This window comes from Apodemus sylvaticus, chromosome 7, assembly GCF_947179515.1.
Source record: "Apodemus sylvaticus chromosome 7, mApoSyl1.1, whole genome shotgun sequence".
Lineage (NCBI taxonomy): Eukaryota > Metazoa > Chordata > Mammalia > Rodentia > Muridae > Apodemus > Apodemus sylvaticus.
This window is the reverse complement of record NC_067478.1, coordinates 92,088,299-92,105,424: the sequence shown is the minus strand read 5'-3', so window position 1 is coordinate 92,105,424 and position 17,126 is coordinate 92,088,299. Positions and strand designations below refer to the sequence as shown.

The window sequence follows — 17,126 nt, the reverse complement described above, 5'->3', positions numbered from 1 at the left end:
CAATCAACACTATACCTTCCAGCTTTCATTGTTCTGTGAAGGCTTTATTGAAGGAAGACTGCAAGTGGGGGAAGAATGAATCTTTTTAGTGCATTTTCTCTTTTAATTTTTATAAGTAGCACTAAAATTGGTACCATTTGATATGAGATTTAAGATAATTTATTTGAATCTTCACCTGCTGATTCTGTATACATAGTCATGACTAGAAGAAACATTGAGAACATACACTTTATAGGTGAGAAGAAGCCAGGATTGTGTGTGTATTATTGTTTAATACAGCTCTATTTTCTCTGTCCACAGATTCTCTTAGAGAAGAATGGACTCAGTAAATGTTTCTTTGGTGACTGAATTCATTCTGGTAGGATTAACTGGCAAGCCTTATCTACAAATGCCCCTGTTCTTTGTGTTTCTAGCAATGTATCTTGTCACTGCATTGGGAAATTTGTTTTTGATAATTCTAACTGTGCTGAACTCTCACCTTCACACCCCTATGTACTTTTTTCTCTTTAACTTGTCCTTTGTAGACCTCTGCTTCTCTTCTGTGTTTACTCCACAAATGCTGATGAATCTTATAACAAGGAAAAACATAATTTCTTACATGGAATGTATGACCCAACTCTATTTCTTTTTTTTTTTTTTTTTTTTTTTTGTTATTTCTGAGTGTTATGTGTTGACTTCAATGGCCTATGATCGCTATGTGGCCATCTGTAAACCACTGTTGTATAATCTTGTCATGTCTTCTAAACTATGTTTGAATCTAATGCTTAGATCCTACTTGAATGCATTTTCTGAGTCTGTAGCTCACACTGTTTGCATAATGAGACTGAACTTCTGTGATGCCAACAAAATCAACCACTACTTCTGTGATATTCCTCCTTTGCTCCAGCTCTCCTGTACAACCACATATATCAATAAGCTTGTAGTGTTTGTTGTTTCTAGTATCAATATCATTGTTCCCATTTCAACAATATTTATTTCCTATGGTTTTATTCTCTCCAGCATCTTTCAAATTCGTTCTTCTGAGGGCAAGTCCAAAGCTTTCAGCACCTGTAGCTCATACATCATTGCTGCTTTTCTGTTCTTTGGTTCAGGGGCATTTATGTATTTCCAACCCTCCTCAGATGGGTCTATGGATGAAGGAAAAATCTCTTCTGTCTTTTATACTAATGTGATACCCATGATGAATCCCTTACTGTATAGCTTGAGAAACAAAGACATTAAAGTTGCCCTAAGGAAAACCCTGAGGAAGAGGAACTTTTGACTGTATGGTGTTGTCTGTATGCATCTTAGTTTGGACACAAAGATAGTTTCTACTTATCAGCAATATTTAAATGCAAAATTTTATGTAGTATTTTTTCCAGTAACTATTCTACTTAGTTACAGTTTTGAACATTCAGAAACCCTTATTGTAATTTTATATAGCTTTCTCTCTTCTTTTATAACATAAATAGGATCTTCTAGGTTTGGGATTATAATGCCCAGAGTTTGTTTTCTTTATATTTTGTCACTTCTACCATTTTCTACTGTTTTTTATTTAAAAATTTGACTGAAACAGCTTACATATTTCTGTCCAGTCATTGCAAACTTATCTTTATTCCTTTAATAATCTTGAATAGATCTTCAAGATATCAAATGAAATAAGGCTAGGAGCCAGTTTCTAGTGGATGTGAGTTTCTCATTTTGAATGTATACTTTTGAATGTGTAATTTGAATAGGTGATTTCTGTCCTGTTTTTAAGTCTTCCATTGTATAGCAACATATTTATTCATTTCAATTGCCAATGTGATAGATTCAAATCATTCATTATCAATAGCTTAATTAAAAGTATATAATTTTGTAATTGTTGCAAGTTTCAATCTTATCATTGATTCACATACCATTTTGTATGCTGGTATTGGTATTGTTTAGAAAATATGAAGGTTTGATCTTTTAAATCTTATTATTGTTTGTCTGTGAAGGACACATGTCTTGGGGTATAGAAGTGGTCACTTTATTTTGGAATGATGCTTTTGTTTTTTGTTTTTCTAGCAGGGATGTTGAATTCTACAAACTTAAAAATGGAATAATTTGAATGCTTTAAGGGTCTAGTACTTCAAGAAAAGAAGATCTGGGACAGAAAGAGAGCCAAAAACAAAACAAAAAACAAAAACAAAAACAAAAACCCCAAAAAAACAAAAAATGAAAAACAAAACAAACAAACAAACAAACAAACAAAAAACCCACCATTAGACTAGTGGCCAAGAAGACACATATTGAGTAAATAAGAGTCCTTTCCTTCAAAGAATCACTGAAGGTATTCTGAAAATCATATTTCTATGTAAATTTTAACTTTCTTCTACTGATGATTGTAAATATTTTCCTTGCTTATTAATCTCAGATTATCCTTCACATCAACTCTGACTATACATGAGTAGTGTTTTCAGTAATGAAGTTTGTTTTATTGGGATATAAAGAAAGGCCATATTTGTTTTGTCAAATAGCATGAGGACAGCTAAGCCAAGGAATAAATATCATATGGTCATCGAGACTTTAGTTAAGAAGTATTTTACACACTGAAGCACAGAAAATGGATGTAGCCCCTTTCTATATATTTTATGAATATGGATGCATTTACACATATGTGCCTGAGTACACACACACATACACACACACACACACACACAAATATATACCACAAATGTAAAAAAAACAAGTAGACCACACATTCATAAAGACACGCACGTACACACACACACATATGCAAAAAGAGTAAGAGTAAATATTTTATGTTTAGTCTTGTCCATATAGACTTAGTGTGACAGTTTAACAATAAATGATCAATTGATAAAATGTATCTTTCAATGTGATGAATAAAGTATGCTATAAATGAACAGTAGTAATTCTGACAATGATATACTAAAAGGAAATCAAAATATTAAGACAAAATAAGAAAATTGCATAAAATAAGGACAAAGGAAAAGAGCTCATTCAACACTGTGTTAATCATTACATTGGCAATCTTTTGAAATTTCTATTCAAGATATAACTGTAAGTTCTAGACACATTCATTGGGCAAGAAAAACCAACAACTGTTACTAAATTAGCATGAGAAATATTGATTTCTTTTTATAGAGACAATAAAACTGTGTCCAAAGTTCTAATGAATCAAACAAAAATTGTACAACCAATAGAAATGTTTAATATTTTTTTAAATTTTTTAGACATTTTCTTTATTTACATTTTAAATGTTATCTACTTTCCTGGTTTCCCCTCTGAAAATATCTACTCTCATCCCCCCTCCTCCTGCTCACCAACCCACCCACTACTGCTTCCTTGTCCTAGCATTCCCCTATATTGGGGCATCGATCCTTCTCAGGACCAAGGGCCTCTCCTCCCTTTGATGTCCAACAAGGCCATCCTTGCTACATATGCAATATCAGCAGGTACTCTCTGCTTTACCACAAAAAAACACCTGTCAAAGACCTGTTAGGCTGCCTTCAGATCTTATCCAGGGTGGTAGTTTGAATATGCTTGGATAATGGAATTTGCACTATTAAGAGGTGTGGTCTTGGTGGAGTATATGTGGACTCCTTGAAAAAAGTGTATAGATATGTTTTGGAAGACTCCTGTGCTCAATCTTGACCCAGGGGAAAGAGACCTTCATGCTAGCTTCCCACAGACCATAATCTCTCCTCCTGGGTGCTGTTGGATCAAGATATAGAACTCTTGGCTCTTCCTGTACCATGTCTGCTTGCAGGATGTCATGATTCCCCCCCCCCACCATGGTGTTAATGGATTGAACCCCTGAAACTGTAAGCCAGCCCCAATGAAATGTCCTTTGTAGGATTTGCCTTGGTCCTGGTGTCTCCTAAGAGCAACAAAACCCCTATTAAGGCACCCATTTTATGGCCTTAATCCCCTCCCCCCATACCCATCCTTAGCACTGCCAGAGATTACCAGTTGCAGCTTTTTCATCTCCTTTGTCCATATCTCCTGTGGATCCTTTAGATCATCCCCCTTCGAAATTCCCTTTCCCATCCAACAATACTGACAAGCATTCTACCTGTGAATTTCCCACTCAAGCAGGTCATTAAAGCTGGTGACACTTAAATAACACACTCTCTGAGAATCCAAAATAAAACATAAATGAAGCAAAAGTACACAAACTCATCCACAACAAACCCATAATTCAACACCTAGACCTGTAATCACCCTGAACAATATGCCTAAATGCCAGTATAAGAATACAATGAATATCACATTTGTGGAGGATGGATGGAGAGAGTACTGGGGAAGTCAACTGAAATGGGTGGGGAACTCTGGGATGGGACAGAAACTGAGAAAAATAGATTCTTCCAGGAACCTAAAAGGATGATCATTGACTTCTAGTGATGGGTGATATAGAGCATGCATTGTCTGACCATCTCCTGTAACCAGGCAAGATTTCTGGTAGAACAACTGAGACACCAACCCATCCACAAACATTCGACCTACAATGGGATATGCCCAGGCTGGTCAATATCCATCAAGGCTGGCCTTTTTTCTAAGAGAAACAAAAGAGTGGATGGGTAGGAGAAATGGGGGGGATGGATATAGCACTGTGTGGAAAGAAACGATAAATACAAATCAACATCAACATTAAATACTACCTTGGAGTAAAGGGTAGAAAAATGTATTTCAATTAAATGGACGTATGAGGCAAGTTGGTGTGGCCATTTTAATATCTAACAAAATAGATTGCAAATCAAAATTAATCAAAAATGATGTGAAAGGACACTACATATTCATCCAAGAAAAAATTATCAAGATAACATTTTAGTCTTAATATATATGCTCCAAAACACAAGGCTACCCAACTTGCCAAAAAAAAAAAAAAAAACCAAAAAAAAAACCAAACAAAACACTACTACAGTTTAAATCACAAATAGACCCTCATATATTCATTGTGAGATACTTCAATACCCCATCTAACCAACTGACAAATCATCCAGACAAAATCTAAACAAAGAAATGCTGGAGCTAATTGGCAGTATAAACCAAATGAACCTAACAGATATTTCCAGAACACTATACCCACCCAAACATAACACAACTTCTGCCCAGGAAGTTTAGAGGTCTGGTTGGATGGGAGGTAGTGGGTGGAGACAGGGTGTTGGTAAGGAGGTATGGGATGTGGAACAGTCAGAGGGTGGAGAGTGGGGGCAGGTATAAAATCTGGAGTGTAAAAAAATAGAAAAATAAAACACAAAAAACCAAAAAACAGAAAACAAAATCCAAATCTTTTCAGTACTTCACAGAACTCTTCGCAAAATTGACAATTTGCCCAGACAAATCTCAATATATACAAAAATAATCATGGGTATCATCCTATAAAAACACCATGGATTAAAGCTGTATATCAACAGAAACAGCACAATGCTTACAAACTCGTGAACACTAAACAAGTCTCTACTAAAAGAAAAATTGGTAAAGACACAAAGAAGTTTCTAAGATTCTGTGGAAATGAATCACAACATAGGGAAACTAATGGGACACAATGAAAGCAGTGTTAAGAGGAAAGTCTGTAGCACCAAATTCCTACATAACAGTAAGAACAATACATTGGAGAGCCCTCCTATTAGCAACTTTACAGCACACCTGGGAGACCTAGAGCAGAAAGAAATAAGTACACTCTCAAATGGAGTAGTTAGCAAGAAATAATCAAATTAAGGTTTGAAATAAATAAAAGAACAATACAAGAAAAATCAGAAAATCAGAGAGTTGTTTCTTTGAGAAAAACCAAACAGTTAAACAAACCCTGATTCAAAATAACTATAACGCCTAAAAGAGAACATCCAAATTAATTAAATAAGAAACATCAATGGTGACATAAAAATGCAATACCAAGCATATCTAGAGAATTATAAGAACATACTTTATAAGCCTGCATTCTACCAAGTTGGGAAATCTCAACGAAGTGGATAATTTTCTCAATAGGTACCACTTACCAACACTAAATCAAAATCAGAAAAACTATATAAATAGACCTATAAATATCAGTGAAACAAAAAGGGTCAATAACAATCTTGCAAACAAAGAAAGCCCCGAGCTGGATGGTTTTAACACAAGATTCTACCACATATCCAAAGAAGAGTTAGTGCCTATACTCTTCAAATTGTACTACAAAATACAAACAGAAGAAACATTACCTAATTCCTTTTATAAGGTCACAGGTATGCTGGTATACTATCTAAAGACTTAATAAGTAATAATAATTTCAGACAACATTTTCTTATCAAATTAGATGCAAAATAATAGTTGTTACCAAGTAGGCTTCATTTCAGAGATGCAGGTTTAGTTCAATATGGGAAAAATCAGTAAATGTGATCTACCATAGAAACAAACTGAAAGAAAAACAAACTTGATAATCTCAATAGATACAGACAAGGCATTTGACAAAATTCAGCACCCTTTAGTAAAATGTTCTGGAGAAAGTAGAAATACAAAAGACATACCTAAATTTAACAAAATCAACAATTTACAGTAGGCCTATAACCAGCATCAAATTAAATGAAGAGAAACTCAAAATAATTCTACTATAATCAGAAACAAGACAAAGCTGTCCACTCTCTCCATATCTACTCAAGATAGTATTTGAAGTCATACCTAGAGCAATAGGACAACTGAAAGACATCAAGGGGAATGCAAATTTGAAAGGAATACATAAAATTATCATTGTCTTTTTCTTTTTCTTATTTTTCTTTTCTTTTTCTTTCTTTCTTTCTTTCTTTCTTTCTTTCTTTCTTTCTTTCTTTCTTTCTTTCTTTCTTTCTTTCTTGCTTTCTTGCTTTCTTGCTTTCTTGCTTTCTTGCTTTCTTGCTTTCTTGCTTTCTTGCTTTCTTGCTTTCTTGCTTTCTTGCTTTCTTGCTTTATGCTTGCTTGCTTGCTTTCTTGCTTTCATGATTTCTTGCTTTCTTTTTTTTTTAAATAAGACTTGGTTGTCTACAACTTTCATCCCAGCAATTGGGAAGCAGACAGGTACATTTCTGTGAGTTCAAGTCGAGTCTATGTAGGAAGTTCCAAGATAATCAGGACTACATAGAGACATCCTCATCCCACTTCTCCTTCCTCTTGCCTCCAAGAGGGTGCTCCTCCCCCAGGCTTCCTCTCCTTTCCATGGGTTCTCAAATCTCTCCAAAATTAGGTGAATCTCCAAGTGACTACAGAAAAGGAAGTCCTCTCCAATATATGTGCATGCCAGGTCCTCAATTGTATGCTGCTGGGTTGATGGGTCAGTCTATGGGCCCTCCCAGGTGTCCTGGTTTGTTGAGACTACTAATCTTCCTATGGGGTTGCCCACCCTTACAGCTTCTTCAGTCTTTCTCCTAACTCAAACATAGGGGTCCCAGGCTTCAGTCCAATGTTTGGGTGTAGGTGTCTGTACCTATATCAGTCAGCTGCTGGTAGAGACTCTCATAGGACAGCGATGCTAGCTGTGTTTGGTCACTTCTCTATGTTTGTCTCTGAAGTTCTTTTAGATAGGTACAGTTTTGGATCAGAAATTTTGACTGTGGGTTAGTAAACCTGATCCCCAACTTGAGGCCCTTTCTACTAGAGGTAGACTCATAGTTCCTCCTCCCCACTGTTGGGCATTTTGGCTAAGTTTACTCCCCATTGAGTCCTGAGAATCTCTCACCTTCTGGGTCTCTGTTACTTTCTAGAGGGCCCTTACACACACACACACACACACACACACACACACACACACACACACACACACACACACACACCAAGACTGAATATTTCCATTTCCATTCATTATGATGTTCTGTGCTTCTCTCCTCTTCCCACTGTACCTGATCCTGTTCCTCTTTTTATCTTCCCTTCCCCTCTTCCAAGCAGGTCCCTCCTTCCCTCTGTCTCCCGTGGTGATTATTTTCTTTTTCCCTTCGAAGTAGGACTGTAGCATCCTCTCATCAATTTGGAAATAATTCTACATGAAGAACCAGCTATACCACCCTTGGGCATACACCCAAAAGATGCCTTGCTCCATTATGTCCATAGGAGCCTAATTTGTAATAGCCAGAAGATAGAAACAACCCAGATTTCTCTCAAACAAAGAATGGATACAGAAAGTGTGGTTCATTTAAAAAATGTAATACTATTCAGCAATTAAAATGAGGACATTGTAAATATTGTAGGCTAATTGATGAAAGTAGAAAAACATCCTGATTGAAGTAACCTTTACTCAAAAGGAAATATGTGGTATATACTCACTGATTAGTGACTATTAACCAAAAAGTACAAAATATCATTCTTTGAGGATGATATGATAGTAGAAGTTACCTTCAAAATTCTACCAGAGAACTCCTACAACTGATAAACATTTCAGCAAAGTAGCTGGAAACAAAACTAAATCACTACTCTTCCTATATGTAAATAACCAAACAATTGAGAAAGAATACAGGGAAACAGCACTCTTTATAATAACCACAAATAATAGAAAATATCTTGGAGGTAATTCTAATCAATATGAAAGACTTGTATAATCAAAAATTTTAAGTCTTTGAAAAAATAAATTGCCAGGTGGTGGTGTTGCACAGCTGTAATCCCAGCCCTCTGGGAGGCAGAGGCAGGTGGATTTCTGAGTTTGAAGCCTGCCTGATCTACAGAGTGAGTTCCAGGACATCCAGGGCTATACAGAGAAACCCTGTCTCAAGAAAACCAAATTCAAAACACCAAAAATAAAAAAAAAATAAAAGAGAGAAAAGAAAAAATAAATTTAATATCCCATGTATTCAGGGACAGTTTGTATTAACATAGTAAAAATAGTTATCCTACCAAAAGCAATCTACAGATTCATTGTTATCCTCATCAAAAGTCCAACACAGTTTTTTAAGAGACGTTTAAAGAATAATGCTCAACTTCACATGAAAAAACAATAACTCCTAGAATACCTACAAATCTTCTGTGCAACAAATGAACATCTGGATATATCACAATGCTGTATTTCCAGCTGAACCTCAGAGCAAAGGTAAGAATTATAATAATAACAAAAAAATAAGCAACCAAAACACTACATGCTACTGGTGTGAAAGCAGACACGTTGATAAATGGCATCAAATTGAAGAACTGGAAATAAAACCACATACCTATAAACACTTGATTTTTGACAAAGAATCAAAAAACACACAATGGAAAAATAAAAGCATCATCAACAAATGGTGTTGTATAACTAGATATTAACATATATCAGAATGCAAATTGATGCATATCTATCATCCCAAACAAAGCCACAACCTAAAGCCAGATACACTGAAATGAAGAGAAGAGAAAATTAGATTCAACTCATTGACAGAAGAGACAACTTCCTGAACAGAACTCAGATCACACAGGCACTAAGAACTGAAATCAACAAAGGGACCACATGAAACTGTGAAATTTCTGTAAGGCAAATGACAAAACAGCAGCCCAGACAATGGGAAAAGATTTTGAAATACACCAAATATGACAGAAGGCTAACCCAAATATATAAAGAACTCAAGGAACTAAGCATTGACAAATAAGTAAAAATGTGGTACAGTTCTAAACATAATTCTCAACAGAGCACTCTCAAATAACTGAGAAACACTTAAAAAATGTTAAACATCCTTAGCCAATAGGGAAATGCAAATCAAAATGATTCTGAGGTTATGTATTAATCCTTTCATAATGCCTAAGATCAATAACAGGAGGGAGAGTTAATGCTGCTGAAGATTTGGAGCAAGGGAAACACGCCTGCATTTTCGGTGGGAATGCAAACACCTACAACCACATGGACATCAATATAGTAGAACTACAGAAAATTGGGAATTAATCTACCTCATGACTCAGCTATACCATTCCTAGAAAAATACACAAAGGATGCTTCATTGTTCAATAACACCATTTCAACTTTGCTCATAACATTTCTATTTATAATAGCCAGATACAGGAAGCAAGGAGCCTAGTAATCCTCCAAAAATATTGTACATTTATACAGTGAAGTATTACTCAGCAGTGTATGTATAATGAAATTTGCAGACAAATAAATAGAAGTAGAAAAGATAATTTTGAATGTGCTACCCAGACCCAGAAAGACAAGCATGGTATGTATGAGATTAGAAGTGGATTTTAGCTGTAAAGTCAATGAAGCTACAATACACAGACCCATAGATGTTAGGTAAAGAGAAGTATAGTACTTAAGTATGTGTCACCTTGGGAAAGGGAAATAGAATAGATTTTGTGAAAGGACTGGAAGTGGGTGGGGACAGGAGCTAGAGGGATTAAGTTAGTGGGTGAGGGATGGAAAGAGAAAGTATTCGGGGGGGGGGACAGCTGGAATTTGGGGCATTACAGGGACAGTGAGAAAACTTAATGCAGTGGAAACTTCCTGGAATCTACAAGGGTGACCATAGTGTGGACTCCTAGTAATAGAGAATACAGGGTCTGAACTGCCTATCTGCTGTTGCCAGGAAGCACTTCCAGTGTGTATGTGTGTGGGGGGTGTGTGGATTATAGTCATTTTAGTTGTTGGCAGAGGAGGTCCAGGGAAATCCCTAAGCAATTCAGGCTGATGCTAGTATACATGACAGATACACTGGTCATTGAACATAGAGAGGTTTAGCTGGTGCAGACATGAAGGTTTCACCCCTGTATTCTAGTCTCTTTGGTAGAACAGATACTCTGTAAGCTATGGAAAGAGAAACCTTGTTGTGGATAGCAAACCTATCACAAAACCCTCAACTTGCTATTGTCCATATGACTGGGAAAACTCAATTAAATGCTACCTAAAGATATTCTAGTATGCTCATAAATCAGTGCTTTATCCAGTTATTATCAGAAAGATTTTCTACAATAGATCCCAGACCATGCAGAGACCCACAGCCAGATTTTACACACACAGAGAGAGAGAGGGAAAGAGAGAGAGAGAGAGAGAGAGAGAGAGAGAGAGAGAGAGAGAGAGAGAGAGAGAGAGAGAGGGAGAGGGAGAGGGAGAGGGAGAGGGAGAGGAGAGAGAGAGAGAGAGAGAGAGAGAGAGAGAGGAGAGAGAGAGAGAGAGAGAGAGAGAGAGAGAGAGAGAGGTGGGGGGAGATATTAAAGTATGTATCAATTCTTACTAAAACTGAAAACCAGGTCACTACATTTTACTTCCTATAAATATTTCACTATATCTTAGAATCCTAGATAGTAACCAAAGATCTGGTTAATCCACAATTTGTGGCATTGCAAGTACCATGTACATCTTTCTCCTATGAGGAGAAACGGGGGACATTTAATATTTTTCAGTTTTCACTTCTATATTGAGCTAAGTTTATGAATTATGCCAGGCATAGCCTCCTTCCTTTGCCACTTGCATTTGGGGTTTTGAATATATACTGTGCTTTCCTGAAGAAAAAACAGTGAGACAGGATAATGGAAAATCATCTTATAGATGCCCTGTGAACAAGATGTGGCATAGATAGAGTGTATTTGTGTTACATTACTTTACCAGGGTGTTCATCCTAATTTTGTTTTGCTATGCCAGTAATAGTGTGTGGTAAGAGTATAGCTTGTTTTTCCATACCAGATGCAGTGTGGCTGGTTTCACAGAGGACAAGAATGCAAGAACCCCATGACTAAATATTAGACTATTCACAAATGATGAGTATATAATTGTGGATCAGTTGCTGTGTTAATGAAGGATTCTGTACTTCCTTATCCATCACATTGCTGAATTAAAAGTGATTTATTACTCATTCTCCCTGGAGAATGTTAAATCCCTCAAGTGAAGGAAATCTTGAGTAAAACATCATTCCCCTAAGGAAATGATGACATATTAAGGTCCATGTTGTAGCTGTAAACCACTTGTCTCCCTATTATACATAGAAACTATTCCCTGGTGAAGTATGATTTATTAGCTACTCTGCCTATAAGGGTGGATCAGGATAGAATTTTTATTTCCATTTCTCTTTATTCCTGCAGCTTCTTTTAATATTGAAAGTAGTTATAAAACTTGGTGCTCATCTAAGTTTGCAGTCTCAGAAGTTAATATCAAGAACTGTCATTAGTAAAAGTATGAAAAAAAAAATAGATTCTAGGAATGCCTAAGATTCTGTCAATCTCTGGAGAAATTTCATAAATGTAAAAGATATGAGATCTGTCCATGAAGAATCAAATTACTTAATAGGACACTTCAAGTGGACTGGAGTGTCTACTGACTCTCTGGATATTCATATTTCAGAAATTTTTCATATAGTCTTATGATTGAACAAAAGTATGAGAGAGGTGAATCAAGGATCCTTAGACTCTTTTTAACCCAAAGCAGTATGTCAAGGTAAAATACACCTAATTTAATAGAAAATTCTGCATAATCTTCTTATGTATATTCTAAAAGAAATATGTTGGCAGAAACAGAACAGGAATATGATCTCTGGCCCCTGTGGAGTGAAAGTTAGCTACATAGGGTAAATGGACAGACATAGACATGTTCTAGGAATCTAAATTCAGCATTATTAAACAGTTAAGAATGTGATATTACATACCCTAATTTGATACAGAATATACCTTTTCAATGTAAAATAATAAGTACTCATTCATCATGTCAGTCATTTTGTCCTTTAATGATAATCAATGTCTTAAAAAGGAAGGCACTAACATGCACTTATTTTAAAACTTACCTAAATATTTAAGAGAAAAAACCATGTTGGTACCTAGACATTGTCATTATCAGTTATGCTAGAAAGGCAATATTTGGACTCAGAAGCAATTAGGTATTTTGATTTTTGGTCTTCTCATTGTATCCTGGATTTTTAAAAGAACATCAAAAAATTCTGAGATGACTTCTGACACGTAAGTCATAATTTATAATGCTATTATGCAATTATATTAGCCAGTGTTGTCAGAAGTAAAATTAAAAGTATTTCTTTTGTCACATGAGCCACTTGATGAGAATCAATAATAGTAAAATAGCTATCATTTCATTTTTCTCTTTTAATAATCAAAATAGAAATATGTTCAGTCTTTTCCTAAAATCATATCACATCTATAGAACCAGAGAATGAAGTGAATATGTTTATGTGACCAACCATGATATATCTTCATTTCCTTAGGGACTGAAAATTTTAATCACACATGAAATTCTCTTTTGGGATTTTACATCCTTCTTTCTTGAGCCAGCATTAAACTCCATTCTTATCATAAGAAATTGATGGCTTGCTTCTTTGTTTATGTTTTAGCAGTAATGTTCCTAAAGTCTACCCCAAGGCCGTATTACTTTCTCAAAAAATTTTTCCAAAAGTGTAACATAGGCATACATTTTCTCCCTCATAACTTTTTGGTTTGTTATTGAATTACTTTAGCTTGTTACTCTGTAAGTGGAACTCAGGGCCATGTACATATTACACAGGAATACTGTACTTCTTAATTACTTTCCAGCCTCTATAATCACCATTGATATACATTTCCACATTTTTGACATGAATGTTAATTACTGCTTGACTACTGTTTAGTTTTTAAAAACAGTAATTTACTCACGGTTACAGGTTCTGTATTTGAATCCTCTGCATTTGTCTCCCCACTAACATAAAATGATATTGCTTTGCTTATGGTGCTCCTTGTTCACCTAGTAAGGGTAAACACACAATAAACTTTTATGGATTGCTGTGTTAAATTATGAATGAAATGTCGCCTTGCATATGAGAAATAATAGAATTTTATACATAAAAAAGTTATTGAGCTTATGAAAGTCTATGTACCTATTACTTCATCGTGGGTTTAAAATATTCACTGATACCAAAATCACACAAAGATCCAACAAATAAAGAGAACTTCAGACCAATTTCCCTTATGAATATCAATGCAAAAATACTGGATAAAATTCTGTGAACTGAATCCAAGAACACATCAAAATGATCATTCACCATGAACAAGTAGGCTTCATCCCAGGGATGCAGGGATGTTGCAATACACAGAAATCCATCAATGTAATCCACTTCTAAAACTAATTCCAGTAAAAAAAAAAAAAAAAAAAAAAAAAAAACATGGTCATTTCCTTAAATGCTGAAAAAGCATTTGACAAAATTTAGCATCCTTTTATTTAAAAGACGTAGAAAGAACAGGAATTCAAGGCCCATACCTAAACATAATAAAAGCAATATACAGCAAACTAGTAGCCAACATCAAACTAAATGGAGAGAAACTTGAAACAATCCCACTAAAATCAGGGGCTAGACAAGGCTGTCCTCTCTCTGAATATTTGTTCAATATAGTACCTGAAGTTCTAGCTAGAGAAAATAGACAAAAATGAGGTCAAAGTGATACAAATTTGAAAGTAAGAAGTCAAATTATCACTATTTGCAGATGATAAGATGTTATACTTAAGCAACCCAAAAAACTCTACCAGAGAACTTCTAGAGCTGATAAACAACTTCAGCAACATGAACAGATATAAAATTAACTCAAACAATTCAGTAGACTTTCTATATTCAAAATATAAAGGCTGAGAAATAAATTAAGGAAATGACAGCCTTCATTTATAGCCACAAACAATATAAAGTATCTTGGTGTGGCTCTAACCAAACAAGTGAAAGATCTATATGACAAGAACTTCAAGTCTCTGAAGAAATAAATCAAGGAAGACCTCAGAAGATGGAAATATCACCCATGCTTATAGATTTACAGTATTAATATAGTAAAAATGGTCATTTTGCCAAAAGCAGTATATAGATTCAAAGCAATCCCCATCAAAATCGCAACTCAATTCATCATAGAGTTAGAAATAGCAATTCTCAATCTAGAACAACAAAAAACCCAGGATAGCTAAAACTATTCTCAACAGTAAAAGAACTTCTCAGGGAATCAGTATCCCAGACCTCAAGGAATACTACAGAGCCATAGTTTTAAATACTGTTTGGTATTGGTACAATGACAGGCAGGTAAATCAGTGGAACAGAATTGAAGACCCAGAAATGAACGCACACATCTATGGTCACTTGGTCTTTGACAAAGGAGCTAAAATCATTCAGTGGAAAAAAGGTAGCCTTTTCAACAAATGGTACTGGTACAACTTGATACTAGCAGGCAGAAGAATATAAATCCATCCATACTTACATCCTTGTATTAAATTCATGTCCAAGTGGATCAAGGACCTCCACATAAAAATAGACACACTGAAACTACTAGAAAAGAAACGGGAAGAACTTTGAGGACATGGGCACAGGGAAAAATGTCCTGAACAGAACACCAATAGCTTATGCTCTAAGATCAAGAATTGACTTGTGGGACCTCATAAAATTACAAACTTTCTGTAAGGCAAAGGACACTGTGAATAGGACAAAATGGCAACCAACTAATTGAGAAAGGATCTTTAGCAACCCTACATCCGACAGAGGGCTAATATCCAATACGTACACAGAACTCAAGAAGTTACACTCCAGAGAACCAAATAAACCTATTAAAAATGGGGTACAGAGCTAAACAAAGAATTTTCACTTGAGGAATATCGAATGACTGAGAAGCACCTAAAGAAATGTTCAACATCTTTAGTCATCAGGGAAATGCAAATCAAAACAGCCCTGAGATTTCACCTCACTCAAGTCAGAATGGCTAAGATTAAAAATCAGGACACAGCAGGTGCTGACAAGGATATGGAGAAAGTAGAACACTCCTCCACTGCTGGTGGGATTGCAAGGTGGTAAAACCACTCTGTAAATGAGTCTAGCGGTTCTTCAGAAAACTGCACGATACTCTGCGAGGATCCCATTATCCCATTCTTGGGCATATAACCAGAGGATTCCCCATAATGTAGTAAGGACACATGTTCAACTATGCTGATAGCAGCCCTATTTATAATAGTCAGAAGCTAGAAAGAACCCAGATGTTCCTCAATGGAGGAATGCATACAGGAAATGTGGTATGTTTACACTATGGAATACTACTCAGCTATTAAAAACAATGAATTTGTGAAATTCTTAGGCAAATGTGTAGAATTGGAAAATATTATCCTAAGTGAGGTAACCCAATCACAAAAGAACACACATGGTATGCACGCACGGATAAGTGGATATTTTTCCTGAAACTTTGAATACCCAAGACAATTCACATATCAAATGATGCCAAGAAGGAAGGAGCGGTCCCTGATCCGGGCAAAGCTAAATGCAACAGTGTAGTGGAATACCAGAACAGGGAAGCAGGCTGGATGTGATTGGGGAACAGGGGGAGGGAAGAGAGCTTATGGGACTTTTGGGGAGGTAGGAACCAGTAAAAGGGAATTCATTTGAAATGTAACTAAAGAATATATCTAATGAAAATAACTTTCACCAAATGAGCTCTAAATTTAAAAAAATAAAAAAAATCTAAAGTTTAAATATATTTAAATTCTTTGCATAAACTATAATGTTGGTGCTACAAAGAATGCAGGCCATGAAAATTCTGCAAATGTGACAACTACAGATTCTAATATCTGTCAGTTGCCAGCTATGATGCTTGTACTAGTAATAAACTAAATATGAGTTTACTAAGAGCATAAACAGAACAGTGTCATTTATGTTATTATCTTAATTTAATTTTGTTCATAGTATACAAGGGAGACAACACATATTTTCTGATCTTTAGAACACTTTTATATGCTCCAATACTGGACTTTCACATTATCTAAGTATTGTCCATAGGATGCATACAGCCATTTATATTCTCTCCATATTTGAGTCTATTTGGTAGAATATATTATGAATTATTTAAATGCTTGTGAAGAGACATGTTCTTATAAACTAGATATAATAAAATTAAGTCAAGTGAATTATGAATTCCATGCCAGCTCATATGCCCAATTATATTCTGGGTAAACCAAACTACCTAGTAAAATTAAGTGTCAAAAATCCAGCCCTCACCAAAAAGTTGAGAGAGAGAAAATAAATTAAAAATTAATCAACATATAGTTCCAACACTATATTAAGAACTGTCAACCTTTCTCTGAAAAGCCAGAAAGTATATATTTTGTGTATGTAGGACTCTATTGCATGCAACATCTGTTACTGATAAATAGTAAATGAGTATGAGCAAAGATCTATCCAAATTTACTTGTAGATTTTGAGGGTATTCTTCAGTTGTTTAGATATTTTGTATCAGAGACAGCCTGGCGTTGAATGAATAATGCCAAGTTCAGGGGGGAG

At 35.4% G+C, this 17,126-nt stretch overlaps 1 protein-coding gene across 1 annotated transcript; it reads left to right on the top strand.

Moving 5' to 3' along the window:
• The first annotated feature begins 316 nt into the window (after nt 1-316).
• On the top strand, nt 317-1,261 carry LOC127690047 (olfactory receptor 8B3-like). The gene has a single exon (XM_052189607.1). The coding sequence runs from the start codon at nt 317-319 to the stop codon at nt 1,259-1,261; it is 945 nt and encodes a 314-aa protein (XP_052045567.1).
• Nucleotides 1,262-17,126: the final 15,865 nt, after the last annotated feature.